Here is a 21,412-nt window from a genome sequence, read left to right as displayed (position 1 = left end):
TGGTAAAAAATAGCCCAAGGGCGTATTATAAAGGCCAAACGCCACGTACAATTTCAATTGTATTGTACCCCCAACACCATTAATAATACTAAGCGTCTGTAGAAATATGTACTCGTGATTTTTAAGTTACGATAAGGAATTTTATTATAATTAAGGACTACGATAACGCATAAAAACCTTTTAATACGATAAAAGACTTCCTTAAGCAAGAATTTTTCTGATGACGAATTATGGGTCTCCAAATATATCGTTGGAATTATTTCTTTTTGGGTAGGTAATGCGGTCTGCATTTTTATTTACAGTCCAAAATCTACCACAATATTGCTGACAAATAACTTGTTTTTATGATTTCACGCATCTATATATCTATCTATATATCAGTCATACACATTTGTATATGGCGTTGAGACAAATTTTTCGATATAGCTCGGGGCAAAACCGGCCAACATTGATAATTTTTTTTACCGTATTTTTTTTAGAAACCGTATACGATACTGTTGCCTTTATAGAAAAGTCGAAACGTCAGCGTTATCAGAAGTGACTGACCTGTGTCATTTGTTCCCCCTGATGGCTATCGCGTTCCTAGTATGGTTTTAAGTGTACTTCAGTTTCCACTTGCTGTACAGTCTTGTCAGCCTATGCTACTTTTCCTTTAGTCTCCTATTTTTTTACTTAATAAATGGGAAATTTTACATTCATAGTCTACTACGAAAGGTTTTACATGATAACAGCATAAACTAATTAAAAAATAAGGTACTTTTTATGTCAGTAATGATGATAATGAACAATTATAACTTTGTATAAATACATTTAATACAATTTATTTCTGGCGTTAGAGTTCGTCAGAGTAAAGCAAAAGTTTTTATAAAGCAAATAAATCTATGTGAATATAACTACATAAATCTCGACTGAGTTTATTGATTATTTCTGAAATCATTTTGGAATGAAAACGTAAACTTGACAAAATTAAAATGTAACGAAGTAGTCACAGGCTGACGCAGCTCTAGAAGCCTGGGATACGCGTTTTTACGTAGCTATTTTGATGGCTTAATAAAATGAATCAATTCCTATTACGCATTAATATTAATTGATTAATTAAATAATAATTTAATTTATTATGATCATTATTATTCATTTTAAATAAAAATTGTTTAAGCTTTTAGGTATTAGGTAGGTGGACTCAATTTCCGCAACTAGACTCAAATTTGGTCCGTTTTGCGTAAAGCCCTGCCTACTTTAGCCAGCCTAGCTCCTTCCAGAAGCACAGAAGTTTCCTGGGCACTTCACAGGCTTCACGGAGCGACCTCACTGTTCCGAGGATTTCCGTTCGTTCTTTAGCCACAGCCAGCAGATTCCTCTGCGCTGAAACAGCCTCTGCACATGGAGTTGTCCATCGCGCCTAGGACAAATAGATGTTTATTAAGGAGACAATGGCCCGCAATTGTCCCTATCATTGTTTTGAGATCAGTTCTGTTGTGGGGTGTGGGTTCACTGCTGGCAGTTTAATCTTATATATGTTATTGTTTGAAGGTGATGCAAAGAGGATGAGTCGCCGCGCGCGGCCGTGACATGGGAGCGCAGGCATGGGCTGGCGCGCCGAGCTAACGCCGCACATCGCCGCCGGCCTGCTGCTTCTACTGATTGTATATTTGCCGGGTAAGATATTACTATTTTCCCGTTATCAGGGTGACTTTGCTTTTGTTTTTCTTTATGTTACTCTGCGGTGGGATAGTATTAGGAGATGATTGTAGCCGTCGAAGAACAATTATTAATCACTGTAATTGTAACCCACAGTTGGCGTGAATTTAATATATGTTGCGCTGATATATTTAAATTATATTATCGCGTATACTCACGTATCGCGTTTATTACATCCGTAGATGTGGGTGCTCACTTACGATAAAAAGCATACGAACAATGATACGATGTTAAAACAATTATGCAACTATAATAACTCAAAAGTAAATTAGTTTTATTCTGACACATTAATGGAGAATATAACGTCTACACGTAGGTATAGGTTTTTGCTGAATTCTTAACAATATGCACTATCCACTCGCACACGGGTTGATTTCAAAAGGCTGAGGTAATTCTGGTTAGGTCAATCTGTGGGTGTTTAATCTGTCTACATTTATATAGGTCAATAGGTCTATTTGGACTGCATTATTTGCTACTCTGTCTATAGATAGAAGTACCAGTTTTTTTACCTATTACTATATAAGCTTGAGGGCCTTGTGCCTTGTCGTTTTCAGTAAAGGTGTGATTATGACTATTAAATTTACAAAAATCGGCCCATGAAGGTATAGGTAATTGATAATTCTAAATCTCCATAAGGATAAAAAGGAAATACAGGAATAGAAAGAAATTATATAATAGATTCAAACTTAGTTTTGTCAAAAACATCCAATATTGGAGAATTATTCAATATTCCAAATCATCTTTAATAGATTCTTTTTTAATAGTGATTATGTTCGTGAACTCCTGTGGTGTAGATACAATGTTGTTTACTCTGGTTAAATACGTAAAATATGTATGTGTATATTACTTAATGTGTGTTGTTAACACAACTTAAGTTACTAGCTACTTATGGAGTCCCGAATATCATAGAATAAACTATTATTTTTATATGGCCGATTCACGATAATATTTTAAACATTTGCGGTTTCATATCAACTTCATTTTTTTTTTTTTTTTTTTTTTTTTTTTAGAACAGGGGGCAAACGGGCAGGAGGCTCACCTGATGTTAAGTGATACCGCCGCCCATGGACACCCTCAATGCCAGAGGGCTCGCGAGTGCGTTGCCGGCCTTTTAAGAATTGGTACGCTCTTTTCTTGAAGGACCCTAAGTCGAATTGGTTCGGAAATACTTCAGTTGGCAGCTGGTTCCACAGAGTGGTGGTTTAATAGTATCATTATTCTGTATATTATAGTAACTTGCCACCAAGACCACCAAGATGCCGTGCACATTACGGCCATCCTTGGTGAGAGTGTCGTGTTCAACTGCCAGGTGGATTTCCCCGAAGATGTCCCCGTCCCGTACGTGTTGCAGTGGGAGAAGAAGGTAGGCGAAACGGTATGACGGTCACACTCCACTCTTACATTACAAAGCTGCTCATCTTTCGTGTGTGTATTTCTGTTCAGTAAAGGTCGTGGCGTCGTGGCACTCCGCAGCCTGTAAAGTATATCTTATGCTTGTCCAAAGGACACGTATTGTACCGTGCTAGTAACGCGGGCCGGGTTTGTCCATTATCCCGATGCCCCGCGCATGCCTTATGGTGCATGCAAACTTGACCAGTTCTAATCATACCAAGCATAATTCAATAACATAAAATAGTTACACGACCATCTTATTTAATAGTATCATTCTAATTAACTCAAATTTACTATAATTAATTTAAACAACAAATAAATATCCTGGTAAAGTTTGTATGCAGCAATGTGATGCATCTTCAACGTATTGATTGTCGCGTCGCTCACTTATAGGACAAAACACCACAGTGACAAAGACCTTAGAAACGTGTCCGAGAGAGCAGCAGACCCCCCCCCCCCCGTACAAAAAACACACAACACTATCGCATCTTACTTTTATTATTTTAATTCAATTGTTTTGGTCGCACCGATTTCTCTTCGATCAAATGGGAGCACGTTGCTTATGCGATCGCCAGCCAAACTGTAATATTAAACGCTAATTTTATTTTATTTTTAGGTTTTTTTTCTTCTTATCCCTTAAATACAAAATAAATAAAAATAACAAACGAACATAGCTTAAAAATACACTTCATCCCAATTAATTAAAATATAAAAAGATATTATACAAAAATCTATAAAAAATGTGACAATTAACTTACCGCCTAGATCTCGACTTTGCAGTATGTTTGGCGAAAGCTTATAAAGGCTGACACGTCGCACGCGCACTCCCTCGCGCACTGGCGGTGGTTCTGACTGTCTCTCTTCCTGTGGCTGTGGGCTGTACCCACGCTGTATCTGCTAATTTAGAAATCTCCGCATTTCACTTAGGCGGAACATTGGTCTTAACGCATGTTATAGTAACAACTTGCGTAAAGACACAATGTACATCTGCCTTCTTGACATGGTGTAAATTACGTATTTAAGGCGAATCGCATGTTTCTTGTAATAACAACAGTTGGCATGACACAAGCTTATGTTTTACACGTGAATATACGAACTTTACGTACAAAATTCTTATGTAACACTGGCATGCTTGTAGTTAGTTTTTGTTGGTATTTAGTTCGACATCTTCCTACAAGACATTGTTGTACATATATGTAGTGAGCGCGTTGTGGTCGATATTGTTCGTAGTTAGGTGACGGAAGGTGTACCGCGCCGATGATTATGCGATGTTAACAATTGACGGTGTGTATAGGGTCAGGACATACCGATATACATCTGGTACGAGAGCTACCCGACGCATAGTGGAGAGGGCTATGAGGGCAGAGTGTCGCGCGTGGCACCCGACTCGCCATATGGCGCTGCCAGTCTCAACCTCACTAATATACGAGAATCGGACCAGGTAAGAAGAACTCAAATTTATCATGCCACTATTTTTCTACATTTTTAACCTCTCACCTAAGGTTAAGGTTTTGTATGGGATCACAATGACCTGTTTCATTTAATATTCTAACGAAATCGTCATAATTAAGTCAATCTTACATTGTTTTGAATTATTTCTTAATTTAATTTAACCCTTATTTAAATTTTAATGTCTACAAATAAAAATATCCATTTAATATTAAAATGTTTCTACAAAGATAGGATATAGGATAGAACGATAAATTAACAGCAAATATATTATATATACTTTATGCACAACGAAGGTTCACGGCCGTAGACTGCATCTTAGTGAAATAAAAAACAAACATTGTTATATGGCAAGATATTTGTTATTTACTAGTTAGAACTCGTCTTTATGACGTGTGTGAATATACTTTTTTCAGGGATGGTACGAATGTAAGGTGGTATTCCTTAACCGGTCTCCAAACCAGCACAAAAACGGTACGTGGTTCCATTTGGACGTGCACGCCCCACCGAGGTTCTCTATCACGCCGGAGGAGATCATATACGTTAACCTAGGTAAGAAAAAAGAAATACTTAAACCAACCCTAAAACTATTTTCTTTATTAAAAAAAGTAACAAGGAACTGTGACAATAGTATTCCATTTACTCTCAGAAAGCAATGAAGAATCTAATGTTTATAACAATAGAAACTTTTAGATAAAGATCCTATATTATTCGCATTAGTTATGTTCTTAAAGTACTTATTGTTAAATAGGTGATGCCATAATACTCAACTGCCAAGCAGAAGGCACACCAACCCCAGAAATTCTATGGTACAAAGACGCTAACCCCGTGGAACCATCTGGAACAGTTGGCATCTTCAACGATGGAACCGAACTCCGCATCAGTAACATCAGACATGAAGATATCGGAGATTATACGTGTATTGCACGAAATGGGGAGGGCCAAGTCTCTCATACGGCCAGGGTCATTATCGCTGGTGGCGCTGTTATCACGGTAAGATTTTGTACTTATTTAAGTTCTGTTTGCATCCCTCTTACCTTGTTTTTATATTATGGTGTTTTTTTCTTCGTTGATTGATTTTGAGCGTTACAGGTCTGTAATTTAGTATCAAAATATATGAGTGATAAAACGAACATGCTTATCTATGACTCTGATGGTACTGAAAATCCACGAATGGTAACACTAATAATAGAGACTTATAAATTATTAATAGCGGTAGCTTACTTTAGAGTGAGTGCCACGTGATTTTTAAGATAGAGAAATGTCAGACCAAACTGTGAAAAAAATCAGTACGGTTTTGTACAGATCAGTCTCAGGCAAAAACATACTCGATAATCCCAAATTCTTATTTAGAAATTAGATAAATAATTGAGCGCAGAAATGACTCTTGGCATACAATATTAAATATAGACTGTCGGTAAACTACCTTTTCTCCATCTCCTTAAATAAATATATTGTGATTATATTTATCTAGATATAGCTTTGAAAAGTGTAAGGTAGAAAAATGTTTCGTATATTTTTACAGTAACCAAATTATTCGAGACACTATATTAGTATAAATTGGCCAAAATTATTATTATATTATATAAATAGCATTTATTTAATAGAGTATTCAAAATTTTAAGCTCGTTGAAGGTGCATTTACTGGCATTTAATGAAAACGTAAAATGAAAAATGTGTAATTCTTATACTTTGGTATGCAATGAACTGGAATAATTTTTCGATTAAGCAGTGGAAACTTTGCAACGTGAATTTATAATTACCTCATTAATCCATGCAGTTTTTCTAATTGACTATTTATAAAATGAAGACAATTTTCTTGATTTTAAAACGTATTTATAATGTAAGATTAATTAATGTAAAATTTAGTTGTAATGTTAAAACTTAAAATTCGATATAATTAAAATAAGCATAGTTTAGCATTTTGTTTTTAATAACATTCAAATACTAGATTGTCACATACACGAGACAAATGATTTTGTTAATTTTAGATGCCGCCAACAAACCAAACAAAGCTGGAAGGGGAAAAAGTCCAGTTTTCCTGTGAGGCTAAAGCTTTACCAGGTAATGTGACTGTTAAATGGTTTCGCGAGGGTGCTCCCGTAGCTGAGGTAGCGGCTTTGGAGACAAGGGTCACAATCAGACGTGATGGAGCCTTAGTGATTAACCCCGTAGCTGCTGATGACTCCGGCCAGTACTTATGCGAGGTCTCAAATGGTATCGGAGACCCACAGAGTGCTTCCGCATATTTGAACGTGGAGTGTAAGTTTACATTTATTCAAAACAAAAAAAAATGTTTACATATATACAAACACAACAATTTTTGAATAATTATCCTCACATTCTCGTGGGTTTGAGATGTTTTGAGTTTCGTAATAAACCAAATAGCGCAGTCAACACTAATTGAATTTTAAATTTCGCCAGTCACTTTTTAAATTATCTCAATAACTTATATCTCAGTTATTTAATCAATAAAAAAAATTAAGATTGATAGGTATATGGTATATATAGATACCCGTAGGTAATATTATAATGTCATAATGCAACTTTTTTTATAAATGTTCTGGCCTGTATCTAATTAAAGGATAGACAATCTTTGCAATAACCAGTAACTTAGTCAAGCAATTTTTAGATCGTACGATACTTTAAAAATTAAGCAAATATCTCTCGCAGATCCAGCCAAAGTGACTTTCACACCAACAGTCCAATATCTACCTTTTCGTCTGGCTGGCGTTGTTCAGTGCTACATAAAGGCTAATCCTCCTCTACAATATGTCACGTGGACGAAGGACAAGAGACTTCTAGAGCCGTATCAGACAAAAGACATTGTCATTATGAACAATGGTTCCCTGCTGTTTACGAGAGTTAATCAGAATCACCAGGGAAGGTATACCTGCACACCATATAATGCACAAGGGACACAAGGATCTTCCGGTAATTATTATTAATCAGAATTGAGACAAAAACTCTCTTAGAATCCTCGGTTAATATTGCTATGAAAACGTAAGCCCTACCTACACCTGAGGTTGTGTTATCGGTAATAGTTAATTATATTTTTATTGGTTTTTTGCCTACCTTAAATGGTATTAGATTTTGGTAAATGTTTTGCAAAAAGTTTGTTTTAATAGAATAACTAGCTAAATGATCGTATAAATCTTCTTCAATAAAAGAATATTTTCATTTATCGTAACCTATTTCTTATAGATATTGATTTTTTGAATTGTTGTTTCAGGTCCAATGGAAGTATTGGTCAGAAAGCCACCAGTGTTCACAGTGGAGCCCGAACCGTTGTACCAAAGAAAGGTAGACAAAATTGAATTTCATTTGTATAAAAATCTATTTAAAGGCTTTTATGGATATTTTTTAACCTAAATAAAAAATAATAATAATTTATGTTTACGTCATTTAAGTGCATTAAAATAAATAAAGTACATACCACTAGTGAAACATTATTGGTGTTGGCATATTTCTAGATATTTTTCTATGTGTATTGGTACAAAATAGTAAAGAAAACGTATGTAGGTTGGGGAATCTGTGGAGATGCATTGCGAAGCTCAAGAGGCTGAAGGCACTCAACGACCCACCGTTGTCTGGAGACGAAGAGATGGCCTCCCACTGCAGAAGAGTAGAGTGAGGGCGCTAGGAGGGAATATCACCATCGACACATTACGGCGTCAGGACTTTGGGATCTACCAATGTGTGGCTTCTAATGAGGTAATGTGGTTTTTTTACAATAATTACTTCAAACAGCATTCTGCCGGTAGGTATATCGTTAATTAAATGTGATCTGTCATAACTACATCAGAGTCATATTATTAAAGAACTTCTGAATATGCTGTAAAAATATTAAATAAAGACATCTAGTTTATCTACAATTTTATACCGCCACAATTAGTCTTGTCAACCTGAAAATGGTGGCAAAAGTGGTACGTAGATAAAGCCAAAAAACATCTTCTGTAACTGACTGTGACGCAAGTGTTTTGTCTCTGGTATATGTTATATCAATATCAAGCCCTACAAAGGTTGTGTTATGGCTTAAGCGTGTTGAATAAAACTACCGCTACATATACTGTATCATGTTAGTTTATTCTCTAGGTAGCAACAATAGTAGCTGATACCCAGCTAGTGATAGAAGGTACTCAGCCACATGCACCGTACAATGTTTCGGGAACAGCGACAGAGTTCCAGGTCACGTTACGATGGCAACCAGGGTACGCTGGCGGACCAGACTATAAACAGGACTACACCATTTGGTATCGGGAAGCGGGTTTCTCTGAATGGACCAAAGTGCCTGTTACGCCATCTGGAGCTACGTTTGTAAGAACATTTTGTTTATATTTAGTGTAAGCTTAATCGCAGAAACTCCTATAGTGTTCTTCAACATGTCTGTAAACTTGGTAAGTAATTCGTGTAAACGCGTAAAGAATAAATATATGAACTTATTTTTTTTATTAATTTGTGTTTTAATTTGTTGTAAGTGTGTGAGTACGAGCTATTTTCATATATCGGTAATAATTCAATCCTTGTAATTGACATCAGACGTACATTTGTGTGTAGCTTGCGGAGAATTTATAATATTTTATGATCAAATCAAGTAAACATTTTGTTTTATTTACCTATTTAAATGCCTCCAAGGTAAATAATTAATTAATTTGTGGACAATTAATTATAATTTTTTTATAAATTATTTAACTTCTCAGGTTACAATAAATAGGCTTCAGCCAGGGACCACATATGAATTTCAAGTTAATAGTAAGAATACTATCGGAGAGGGAATGATGAGCAAAGCTATAACAATACGGACACTTGGTATGTTTTGTGCACTAATATTGATTTATCCTAATTTAATCTACAAGCTAGTAATGGGGAGCAAAGTTAAGTAATGGTCGCCGTTTGGAACTTCCAAATATTACATTCATAATCATAAGAATTTTTTTATTTCATTGGCCAATTATTATATTTCTTAAAGTTAAGTAATGTTGAAAATCTTGTTTATTAAAATCTTTCAGTCACACCGAAATAAGGTATTACTTAAAATAACGTTACGATTTATTATCTACGTATCCAAAATTTAACATAATGATATGTAGTATTATCTAAACTAACTACTAATTTGTAAACAGGATTTACTGTAATTCTGAAATTATTAAAATTAAAATTCGTTTCAATTGCGATAATTTCTTCTGTAAAAAAGACAATGTTAAAACCGTTGACGGAGACATATTATGTTGGTGACCTTGCTACAATGATCCTGTGCTAATATTATATAAACACGGGAAACATAAAAAACGTCTTCAAACTGGAATCGGGTGTATGTAATGTGCTTTCTTGTATAAAACTTTGGCTCTTACTAATGCTTATATAACTTACAATACTTAAATATCGTCAACTAACATAGACCTTTTAAATCTAGAAGGGATACTTTGGTATAAAACTTACCACGTAACTTTGCCTTTTGTAGATGTAGGCGCAAAACCAAAGACTACACCCACAGCCGCGGGACCGATAGACGAAAAAATCTTTCAGAATGCACCCGAGGGATCTGGTACTTTTAGCACTATATATTTATTGCAATGCTCCTTGCTTCAAGTTTAATTTCAATTTTTAATTAGGTCACAAATTTTCAATAGCAGTGACCTAATTTTGTTAAACTTGGTCCTAGCATTTTTAATTTAATGTTTTAGTGCACATTTGACTAACATACTAATATCTACTCGCTTAAAAGTTTCTACTATTTTTACCTTGCTTTTATTTTCTGAATCGAATAAACCTTATTTTAGTTTCGATCTCCAAATCTTATTTAAATCGTTTTTACGGCTTTATATATTTTGACGGCTTAACATACTCGTCGAGACATCAACAGACCGCCCGAAAGCTAATTAAGAAAAAGAATATTGTATGGTGCTCTAGCCGAGCTAGGCTTGCCCAATCTTCTCAAATAGAAGATTGTATGCCAGTGAGATCATCTGTATTCCGATTGGCCAATTCACGTCGATTTAAGTAACACCTGTCACAAGTTAAGCTAAGCACCACGGTTAGCGTCAGCTGACTTCCCGAGAAGCTCTCGATTAGTATGTAAAGCCGTTATTTCGGCTTAAGCCACATATTAAATTTTTTTGTATATTTTAATAGGTCCGAAACCTGGACAGCCCCGAAACTTGACAGTGACAGAAGTCCACAATGGGTTTTTGATCTCATGGCAAACGCCACTAGACCGTGCTCATTTAGTTCAATACTATACCATCAAGTACAGAACAGATGCACAATGGAAGACCCTCAATCGTGGTCAGATTCGCCCCGAAGAAACTAGCTATCTTGGTACGTAGCATTCAAATACTACTATTATATATTATTGCTATTATTACTTTTATAGTATTTGATATTATTATTACAAAATAATAAATCATGCAGAATTTAGTTTTTGTCTTTATAGATATATTTTAGTTACAAAAGGATTTTTTTTTACCAATTCTTAAAAGGCCGGCAACGCACTCGCGAGCCCTCTGGTATTGAGAGTGTCAGGTGAGCCTCCTGCCCGTTTGCCCCCTGTTCTATAAAAAAAATAGATGATAATTTCCTTTATTCCGTATTGTTGCAAATTTGTTTGTAGTCATAATTTTAATGGACAAATTTAATAATGTACCTTTTGACGATTTCGATTTTTATTTCCAGTAAAAAACCTAGTCGGAGGCCGCACATACTATTTCCGCATATTGGCCAACTCGGCGACGAGTTACGAAAGCTCTGAAGAAGTAAGGTTTGCGGTCCCGGCGCGGGTTAAGCACAAAGCTATAACAGCTGGCGTTGTTGGCGGGATATTATTTTTTATAGTCGCCATAATACTGTCCGTATGTGCTGTGAAGATTTGCAATAAACGAAAGCGACGCAAGCAGGAGAAAGGTGAGTCCTAACGGGATGCGGCCGCTAGCTCGCTCCCGACGCTCTATAGCTAGTTCTCTTAGACCCTTCAAACAATTTCCTTTAAACAAATTGCCATATTGTCGGTGATAAAGCTACAATCCTTGCTACTTTGGTTTGCATGCTATGGCTTCTATGGTTTGTGTGGAGTTACGCTTTAGGTGATTATATGCTGGGATTAGCTGAATAACATTTACTAACAATTCATGTTAAACGTGCTTGCAATTTAAAAGACAAATTTTTTTCGTGTCGTTTGTATAATTCATCGGAAGAAAAATATTAGTTGATTCAATAAGATTTTAATAATAAAGAAGAATCTTAAGTGTCAATCCTACAAAATTATAACATATATCAAGAAATAGAATGTAATAAATATATCACATTTATCTTCCGATGTCTTCAGAAATCGCTTTTAAGTTGACAATATGGTGTTCGGATAACATGAGGTTTATTTGGTGTCGGTTGCGGGTGGCGGCCGAGTGTTTCGAGGTGCTCAGTATCTGCACGCGTTAATGTTCAGAAATAATTCGATTGCAGCATACAACATGGTAGCCGCGCGGCTGACAGACCTGCGCGCCGCTGATAGCACTCAAGTGCCTTTTAAGAAGTAAGTTACTACTATACATTATATATACACAATTTATTCTAAGCTCATTTTATTTTACTTAAAAAATCTCTTTGAAGTTATACTTCTTTGGCGCGATGGATGAAAAAAGATGAGAGTGAATTTTTACGATGCGCGCTTACGCCAACACCTAATTCGACATCATAAAGCTAGGTCTAGGTGGCATTGAAATCGATAAATATGTTCAAGTTGTATATTCAAGTATTTTTATACTTATTTAGAACACGTGTTTCAAAACAGTATAATTAAGCAGTGTGAATAAATATGTAAATATTATTTTGGTGTTTTTAAATCAATTTCATATACGACGGTGATAGTATTTACTAATTATTTATTTATTTAAATAAAATCTGTTTGATTAATTTTAATATTTATCGTTAATCACTACTGTATTTTAGGTTTTTTTTTCTATACGCCAAAGAAGTATAACTTCTAACGCGTGTACATAAATAAGTACAGACACTCTTTTTTTTTAATGAAAAACTTTTTTCAATATCTACTTTGGGTTACTTAAGGTTTCTTCGTTTATCGTCTAACTACTTAATTAGGTACTATTTTTTTAAATTAGCAAACTCCCCATCCTACCTTTAGTTACATTACAACAGTAATTTACTTTATTTACTACTCCTTAATCCGTATTACAGTCTAGTTACGATAATATACTTTTTGTATGTTCGGAAATTAGTATATAGTTTGAAAGAATAATTAGTATTTTATTATAGTTCATAAAATAAATAATCTTAAATTTTCTCATGTGTTCTGCTGCTCTTCCATAGGAAATCAGGTCAGTAGATTTATTGTCTAGGTGTAGATTTTTACTTAACTGTCAGCTATGACTTGTAGTGGTGTGTTAATGTAAGTGAAGAACATAGAAATTTCAATGTGAATCAATATAAGACTTGTATTGTGTTTCAGATTTAGAGAAAGCGGAATATCGAGTGTAGTCCAATGTTTGCGGTTCACGGCGAATTGGATCTGGCCGGCGACACGGTGCGGCGAAGAGCCGCCTTACTGGGGCCTCGTTCGACGCATGTCTCCCGCCCCGCCGCCCTCGCCTTCCCCCTCCCTGGCCCCCTCCTCCTCTGACGACGGCGGCTTCCTTCCTCGCCTGCGCGCTCCTTTGCAGCCCGCCGCGGCGCCCCCGCTCTTTCGTGCGTCGTCCCCCGCCCTCTCTCCTTGGACGGCTTGGAGCCCGTGGCCGACCTGGGTCCCCGCTTGGACTCCTTGGTCACCACTCCATATATCCGATCTCAGCTCGGTCCCCTTTCCGAGCTCCGCGGACGGTTCCTTCCCGACCCCGCCATCGTTCCTTCTGCGGCAGTCCCGCCAAGCCAGCGAGCGAGCGCTGTGTGCCGTCCCGCAGCGGACGCGGTGGCGACCTGTCCCGCGACAAGCGCGCCCTCGTCCGGGGGCAGACCCTCCGCCGCCACACGAGGCTTCCCCGGAGAGCCGTTCGTCGTCAAGCGGCTTCGGCAGCAAGAACGCGTCCTCGTCGCAGCACAACCGCAGCAGCCGGACGGGCAGTCTTGCGGAGTGGCGGCCCCCGCCGTACCGTGCGCCCCCTCCGGCGCCGTTGCCGCGACCCGAGTCGGGCGAGGCGGCGGACGCGGGCTCCGTTGACGTGCACTACGAGTGGGACCGTGCCACCCGGACGCCTACGCCTTCCACCCCGGAGCGACCTCGAGCCCGCCAGGCACGAGATGACGTGGAAGCGCGGGTTAGGGCGATGAAGGAGGAATTCTTAGAGTTCCGTAAGCGGCAGGCTCTGCGTCGTCGTTCTCCGGAACCGTTGGGCCCGCCGCCGCCGCTTTCAGCGGTGTCTGCGCTCTCTCCACTATCTCCGCTCGCCCCGATCGCTCCTGCGTCGGCGCCCGCGGAGACCGTTTGCTGAGTCCATCGGCTAGCGTTACTTCCCCACCGATAACTATTTATTTCGACGCGTTTAGAATGTCGCTCTTCATTCGTATGTAGTAATCGTTGTAGCGGAAAACGGCATATAAATATTATTCGACGTACGATTTTGACGTGACGGAGTTGATTTTAGAAGCCTGTCTGTAGAGCGACATGATAAATAGTGTAAAATATTTTGAGACAAGTTGGCGGTAACTAAGCAAAGTATGCAAAGCCCGTTATAGCTAGTGACAACTTGACTTCTAAACTGAATTGATTTAGTTAGGTAACGACGTCGAATTAGCATTAAGTGAGCCCACCTTGGTCGAAAGTAGACTTAACATCGCTGGAGACTATTTACGGTAAGAAATTGAGACGGGACGACGAAGTGGCATATGATATGAATGTAAATGTTTATTCATATAAACTATGTGGATGCAGTGGCGTTTCTACTCGCACTGTCTGTTTTCCTAAGCGATTTAAATGTCAATTAATGATTTATACTTATTTATAACTATTTAAATGTGTCATTATAGTGTACCTCGTATTGTTCAAAGAATTTGGAAATGAGAGCGATAATAGACACATTAAATAAGTCATAATAAGTCGCCACAGTTATGTTAAATTATAGGCCGAAGTTGGCGGACAGGCAGTGCGAAGCTACGTTCACCTAAACGCTTTAGGTATGAGCGGGAAGGCATCCACGAAACCGCTCATACCCACATTATATTGTAGTTATTATTGTAACTATTAACTTTAATTATACGATACTATAGCACTGCGTGTTCGACACTACTCTGTAGTATACGGAAGTATGCAATTGTAAAATTTGCTTGACAAATTTAGCAAACGCGAACAGATGCTAAGGTAAACGATTAAGATTCCATGATCGCAGTGAAATTTTACGTTATATCTACTCAACGATCATAATAACGACATAAACGTGCAATACTGTTAAGTATCGCGTTTTATAAACCCTTTGGAAGAATTTTAATATTTGTGATTTACGTGTTCAATTGTTGGGATAATCTGTTATTTATTTCACTGTGATCTGTGATTAGTTTGACAGAGTATAAAACATTAACGTTAAATAAGGGAGTCTAGTCAAGACGGCTTAACAGTAGTGTATGTAGTAAGTCGAAAACTAAATTTGTATGAAAATGACAGCTAGTGTCGACAGTTGGTACTAACTACTAGCTGTCATTTTCATACAAATTTAGTTTTCGACTTTCTACATACACTACTGTTAAGCCCTCTTGACTAGACCCCAAGGACGTAAAATATTTATATGAATAATCTTACAGTGGCCCTCGTTTCGCGTAAAATTATGGTTTACAAATATTTGTCACCGACGTATTTTATGATATCGTTTAAAACTTTGTCAAACTCGCAATAGAGCTATACAGTCTGTTATACTGAGTAAATGAAACGGTCAAGGTACAGGCAGCGTCGAACACACGGAAATAATGTACAACACAAATAAAGGTAGGTAGATATGTAAGTTGAGAAGTTAACGGATGTTTAATTTTTATATAAAGTTATTTATTTCCAAGTACAAATTATAATTTTTATCTGTTGCGTATCTAGTTATTTTTTATATAATTTTTGAACTGTACATATGTAAAGACACCTTAGATTATACACGTATTTATTTAGGTGTTGTGTTATATTTATGTATGAGGTTCAGATGAATTTTGCCGTTACGTGTACGGCACTAGCGTATACTGTTCGTAAATTATTAAACCACCTTTAAAGCGAGTACCTTATTCAATTAGAACTCAGCAAATAAAAAGGTGCTACGAATACACATTATAAATTATTGTTTTTATATTAAATTTCTTTCCCCAACCGCCAGGTTCCTGTAACCATCCCACCTGTTATTGATATAATGTTATTTAGTTTTGTCAGTCAACTAAAAGACTGTTTATTTAGTTCGTATCAGTGTAAAACGTTATATGTTAATAAGTGATGTTTTGTGTACACAATGATTTTAGGCGAATTTTTGTATCGGGATAATATTCAGAACGATTAATATCTTTAAGAAAATCCTATGAAATAAGTATAAAATGTACGCTTTAAAGAAATTGATACATAAATTACTCGTAAAATAGTTAGGTAGCTGTGGTAAGTAGTTGGTACGTCGCGCGAGTGTGGTTAGCACAGAGGTAACAAACGCAACGGTCTACGTTTTCATAACAATTTACGGGTTTATTACGTACAGTCTGATAATGAGAGCTCTAGGAATTGTTCTACAAGAACATCTGGCCACTTGGTGATTATTAAAGGATTGGCCTCTTGGCAATAGTTAAAAGGAGCAAACAATTACAAACATATGGTATGTTTCTTGCCTTTTAATATAGCCGCAACTTTACAATCGTGGTGTTTTTGTTAAGTGATCTGTAGTGCGTACATACCCTCCGAATTTACCATAACCAAGAACGTCAAATTGGATCGCTGATAGCGAACGACAATGTATTGAATATCTGAATATGTATAGCGAAAAAAAAATAACCCTTTTATGAAAATGTAGACTGTTTGGCGTCCTTCATATATGTCTAAAACACGGATGCATCATCACTCAGGTCACTGCCGGCAACTAGATTAAGCTGAGGTATATCGACACAGTAGTTTGTTTGGTTACGTTAGTGGGTGAAGCCCGCCGCCATTTTAGATTGTTAGTGTCAGAATGTGCAATAACTTCTCCGTTCGGTACAATTAAATGTAATATTTTAAATATAATGTATGCTCAATTTTTTCGACTGACCAACTGTAAATTAAAATCTTTTGCAAATCTTTAACATTTAGAAAAATTTATAGCAAGGTAGTGACATAAATTATTATTTATTTTAATGTTTCGTATGCTTGATTTCTTTGTTAGAAAGTTTTATTACTTAGAGAAATAACTTATACCAATATAAGTAATTATTTATTTTATTCGCGCAAACAAGACGTTCACTATCTTGCATTTTTTTCGACAATAGTCGGTTATAGATCTGACGTAAACTAAAACACCAATTCATTTTGTGAAATAGGAGTACAGTTCATATTGGGTCCATTGACGTCAAAAATCAGTTAATAAATATATATGCAAATAAAAATAAAATGATTAAATTAACAGTTCTAGTAACCACGTGCCTAGAAAGCTAGAGTTAAATTAATAAGAGAAAACTGAAATTATGCAATCAGTTTTTTCTGCTACATCTATAAACATAACATTTGCAGAATAATGTCGATATGAAACATATTTGTATGTAGAAAAATATCCACCAATATGTAGTAAGATAACACGGCTCAATCCATGTGATATCTAGTCTTTGTCGTAATAAAACAAATTTCGTGACGTCTTAACCCTGAATTTGTTGCAATCAGTTGTATGCTTCTGTATGTCTAGTATGTAACTGATTTATTTAGAGGGACTCAATAAAATCTCTAAACGCGTTGGACGACTTCTTTAGACTAAAGTGAAAAGATAGCAATATATTAGAGTAATGTAATTAAAACATATTATATACCAGTTTCTTTAAAAGTAATAAGTGAATGATTATGTGCACATTGGCAAACGTAATGGTGATACAAGGCAAGCACCCAATATTAAAATCTTAAGGCAAATGCACATTATGTCAGCACAGTAATGTATTCCAAACTTTGACTTATCATACCCAGCACATTTTAATACGTATCTCCAGTACCCACGTTGCCTGTGTTCGCCTTATTTGAAATAAGATTATGCACAAGACACGATTTTATAAATCTAAACAGCCTTGATTTTGTTTCTTTTTAGAATATTTTTAGTTATAAGTGTTGAGATCAGTGTTTACTGTGTAAGCACACAAAGGATTCAATTCAAAAAATTAAAAATACAATAACGTTGCTATGATATGAAATGTGGTTTTATTTATTCCAGTACATACTTACCGAATTACAAAGGCCAACCTAGATTTGCCCTTGTTAGCAACAACTCACAAAGTAAAAGATTTTTTTTCCGATTGAGCGAAGTGATGAAGCGAGACTCTGCCTGTCTTCCCTTGCCTGACACTAACACTAGCATAAAGAAATATTTTTCCCGAAACAATATAGACGTGGGGAGGCATCTCAACAGATTCGTTCACAGTAAATCATTAGCAAACATCATTTATTTAGCCCAGGAAGTAAATAAAAAAGCGTCATGACTGTCTCTAAGTCTACGCTTTTTAACTACGAGTGACCTTAACTATTCATTTGAGGCCAAAGATAAAGAAACATAGCCTTCCGATAAAACACCTATTAATATCATGAAACTTGCAAGGAGATAACCAAAGGTTTTAGAGATCCCGGTTAAATTAAATAAATGTCTATTTTTAATTAGTAATTGTCTCCTATACGACATTTCCAAGATCTCATTTTGTCATGAGACCACCGAATTCCTACTCCCATCAATGCTATCAATTCAATAATTGTAATTGAGTTGTTAAGACACTAAACTGTATTTTATAGCTGCTGCTTTAAAACTGATTTTTTTAGCCATGAAAATTTACGAATCAATAATGTTAATTATCTTTACAAATTGAATTTACCTCTACAAATAAATTCAGTGAAAATATATTTTACTAGTGCCAATATAAGTAGAATTTTGTAAACGAATCAGCACCAACGTTCAACGTAAGTTTTTATAGTCAAAGACAGTGTGACTTTGTTAGTTCTAATAAATATGAAGCACTAATTAAATATTAGAGAACACTAGGTTAGAAACTAGTTACGATTATTTTAAAAAGGCAAGCAAAATATTATTTTGCAACCAACACTGTCTTAGCCAATTTTTTTCTCATGCCGGAAGCTTGCTAGAAGAATTCCTTCGGTAGGTACCCAATGACTATAAGACCTGTGTTTGAACAGTATTCCTAAGATTGTTGTTTTGATAGAGCTTTACTTAGTCTTTAATTAACAAAAATGTCTATACGACGTGAAAAAATGTTTCTTATTAGTGCAATACTGGTTTTTGGTAGGTAATTTATTACAAATAAAGCCTACATTTCTTTAATACAATCAATTTAATACATCGCCGAATTGCAATAAGCACGGTAGTCTTTGCTATAGCCTATATATCTATCAACTTTCGTCACAACCGTCGTAAAAAGATGTTGAATTTGAATTAAGTGTAATAAGTTTTCTTAAACCATCTAATTTGAACACGTGTTGCAGTATGGCTCTACGCCAGTTGTGAAGATAACGGTCCTGGATATGGTGACGAATGGTTGTACTACTTTGATGATAACGATACTAGATTCATAATGAACTTTTCTCGGATTCCTCAAACAACTGGAGGCATGCGATTTGGTGACGCCTACTTTAATCTATACACAAGGTTTGTATGAGAACTCTAAATAATAAAATAGTATTATATTAGTCAATCGTGTTGTGACCAGTTGACGTGGTCGCGTCGATAGGCTGTAGATATACTAAAACGATATTTTGAAATTATCAGTTTAAGATGCAGGGTTTTTGAATTGTCAAGCTACGTAAAACTGCGAATATTGTGTTAGTTACTTTGCTAGTACGGCACTATAAAAGCTACATTTTTTTCAGAAATAATATCGAAACAGCAGAAAGTCTTATTATTGAGAAGAATAACAATAAATCGAGTATAAATAGTACTTTCTTTGATAAAACTAAAGATGTTAAAGTTGTAACACACGGATGGCTTTCAACGGACAAAGTTAATTGGGTACAAGAAATGAAGTTTACATTCCTCAAAGAATATGATTTGAATGTCATTACCGTTGACTGGGGTGAACTGGCGAAAAATAAGTTCTATCCATGGGCAGCTTTAAGCACTCGATACGTTGGGAAACGCGTTGCCAAATTATTAAGTGTTATAACGGAAACTTACGAAATCGATTTCGAAAATGTTCATTTAATTGGACACAGTCTAGGTGCACAAGTTATGGGTTACGCTGGAATGTTTTCAAATGGTTCAATTCCACGGATTACAGGTATTAATATTTTATTTATGTATTATTAAAATATATTGTATCAGCTTAATTTTTTTTTTATAATATGGTAAAAGGGTATCTAGGCATTTGACCAACCCTTTTCAGAGAATTACTTGCCATCAAAGTGTCCCCCTCCCTTGTTTTCATGCTTAAATCATTGACCTATGTAAAAAATGGCTGAACTAAAAGTATAGAAATATTAAATTGCACAGCTTGTGTAAGTAGATTTTTCGCTCCAAGTCATTAACGTCTTTTTACTCAGTAAATATAGTTCAAATATTTTGTTATGGGAATTAAACGCTCGGAACAATCAATATAACCCAAACGTATTTTTAAAGGCTTAGATCCTGCACGACCTCTGTTTGAACTACCCAAAATGCCTAACGATTATGCGCTAGAAAAAAGTGACGCATCCTTCGTTGATATTATACATTCGGCGGCAGGTACCTATGGGTACAAAGGAAATTATGGGCATGTTGACTTCTACCCCAATAGAGGAACTCAAATACAGCCGGGATGTGAAAAAGGCGAGTTCACTTTATATTTGATAGTAGCATCTTATTAGATTCTAGACCAGCTTTATGACCCAATAGGATTCCATAGTTATATTACAATATAAATTAATTTTCTTCAGAAACGGCTTGCAGTCACGGAAGAGCATGCGTTTATTTCGATGAATCCATAACCTACACACCGGATACAGGCTTTTTATCCTACCCATGTGATAATTGGGACGACTTTCAAAACGACAAATGCAAGGACAATGCAGTTAGCATGGGTTTGCCTGCTTCAAGTACTGCTAGAGGCAAATACTATTTGAATACAAGCAATCATTCAAAATTTGCTGATGTTTAATACAAGTCGAGCATACTTGTATATTAGGTCTTTATGAAATTGGTGTTTTGTATGGCAAGGACAATTTTTTTAATGGATATATTCGATTTAATTCAATAAAGTATGTTTATTTAAACATTGCTGTCTATGTACTTTTGCCAGCTTATAGGTTTATAAACCATTCGGACGGGAATTAATAAAATGTAATTTTGTCTGTTGGGCCGTGTGTGGTCTAGCTGGTTGTTCAATACAGTACTTACAATTTTCTTCACCTACAAAGTAATTATAAAAATAAAAACCAATTTAAAACAGAAAATCTAAAAACAATTTAAATAATTTGGTCCCTGTGGTTCACCTTTAATGCTGGCAGCATTTCCTCGCTGTATTGCGATACCTATTCGTTGAAAAGTAAGCCAGGAAAGTACCAGCTCTGGGGGACACCGGTACTATTAAGTTATCCACTAAGTGTCAACTGAAATCTTAATTAAGCGCCTTTGCACTTGAACCCCACGGCCCAAAAGGAACAAAATCGAAGTTGGAGGAGACTCCACAGCCACCAACCTTGCGCGGTCTGTTATTGAAAATGTGCCCTAATAAATTTGGAATTCTTTATCTTTCTGAAATTTCGAAACCATTG

General features: G+C 36.2%; 2 protein-coding genes across 8 annotated transcripts in view; both read left to right on the top strand.

Moving 5' to 3' along the window:
* The window catches only part of LOC111001106 (protein turtle), a 41,825-nt gene extending 27,046 nt beyond the window's left edge, over window positions 1-14,779 (top strand). For 2 of the 7 annotated variants that reach the window (XM_022270815.2, XM_022270814.2), the window contains exons 2-17: window positions 1,531-1,656; window positions 2,931-3,073; window positions 4,385-4,531; window positions 4,956-5,091; window positions 5,291-5,532; window positions 6,531-6,801; window positions 7,213-7,473; window positions 7,772-7,842; window positions 8,062-8,253; window positions 8,635-8,856; window positions 9,240-9,348; window positions 10,001-10,084; window positions 10,672-10,857; window positions 11,212-11,439; window positions 11,995-12,064; window positions 12,998-14,779. In XM_022270815.2, coding sequence (XP_022126507.1) covers window positions 1,584-1,656; window positions 2,931-3,073; window positions 4,385-4,531; window positions 4,956-5,091; window positions 5,291-5,532; window positions 6,531-6,801; window positions 7,213-7,473; window positions 7,772-7,842; window positions 8,062-8,253; window positions 8,635-8,856; window positions 9,240-9,348; window positions 10,001-10,084; window positions 10,672-10,857; window positions 11,212-11,439; window positions 11,995-12,064; window positions 12,998-13,973 — 3,411 coding nt within the window. In that variant the 5' untranslated portion in view covers window positions 1,531-1,583 and the 3' untranslated portion in view covers window positions 13,974-14,779. Of the gene's footprint in view, window positions 1-1,530; window positions 1,657-2,930; window positions 3,074-4,384; window positions 4,532-4,955; window positions 5,092-5,290; window positions 5,533-6,530; window positions 6,802-7,212; window positions 7,474-7,771; window positions 7,843-8,061; window positions 8,254-8,634; window positions 8,857-9,239; window positions 9,349-10,000; window positions 10,085-10,671; window positions 10,858-11,211; window positions 11,440-11,977; window positions 12,065-12,858; window positions 12,867-12,997 lie in introns of all 7 variants that reach the window. The other 5 variants (XR_002600462.2, XM_022270817.2, XR_002600461.2 and 2 more) reach the window with 5 other exon arrangements.
* A 4,382-nt stretch (window positions 14,780-19,161) lies between these two features.
* LOC111001118 (lipoprotein lipase-like) lies at window positions 19,162-20,506 on the top strand. Its single transcript, XM_045629585.1, has 3 exons — window positions 19,162-19,313; window positions 19,535-19,941; window positions 20,280-20,506. The coding sequence occupies exons 1-3, from the start codon at window positions 19,240-19,242 to the stop codon at window positions 20,504-20,506; spliced, it is 708 nt and encodes a 235-aa protein (XP_045485541.1). The 5' UTR covers window positions 19,162-19,239.
* Window positions 20,507-21,412: the final 906 nt, after the last annotated feature.

The sequence above is a fragment of the Pieris rapae genome, chromosome 9 (genome assembly GCF_905147795.1).
Source record: "Pieris rapae chromosome 9, ilPieRapa1.1, whole genome shotgun sequence".
Classification (NCBI taxonomy): domain Eukaryota; kingdom Metazoa; phylum Arthropoda; class Insecta; order Lepidoptera; family Pieridae; genus Pieris; species Pieris rapae.
This window is presented reverse-complemented; position numbering and strand designations above follow the sequence as displayed.

Bases quoted from the DNA above. Each gene is read 5' to 3' on its own strand.
- LOC111001118 (XM_045629585.1), top strand. From the start codon at position 19,240: ATGAACTTTTCTCGGATTCCTCAAACAACTGGAGGCATGCGATTTGGT. The intron at 19,314-19,534 runs GTTTGTATGAGA...CATTTTTTTCAG, and splicing joins TACTTTAATCTATACACAAG to AAATAATATCGAAACAGCAG. The intron at 19,942-20,279 runs GTATTAATATTT...GTATTTTTAAAG, and splicing joins TTCAATTCCACGGATTACAG to GCTTAGATCCTGCACGACCT.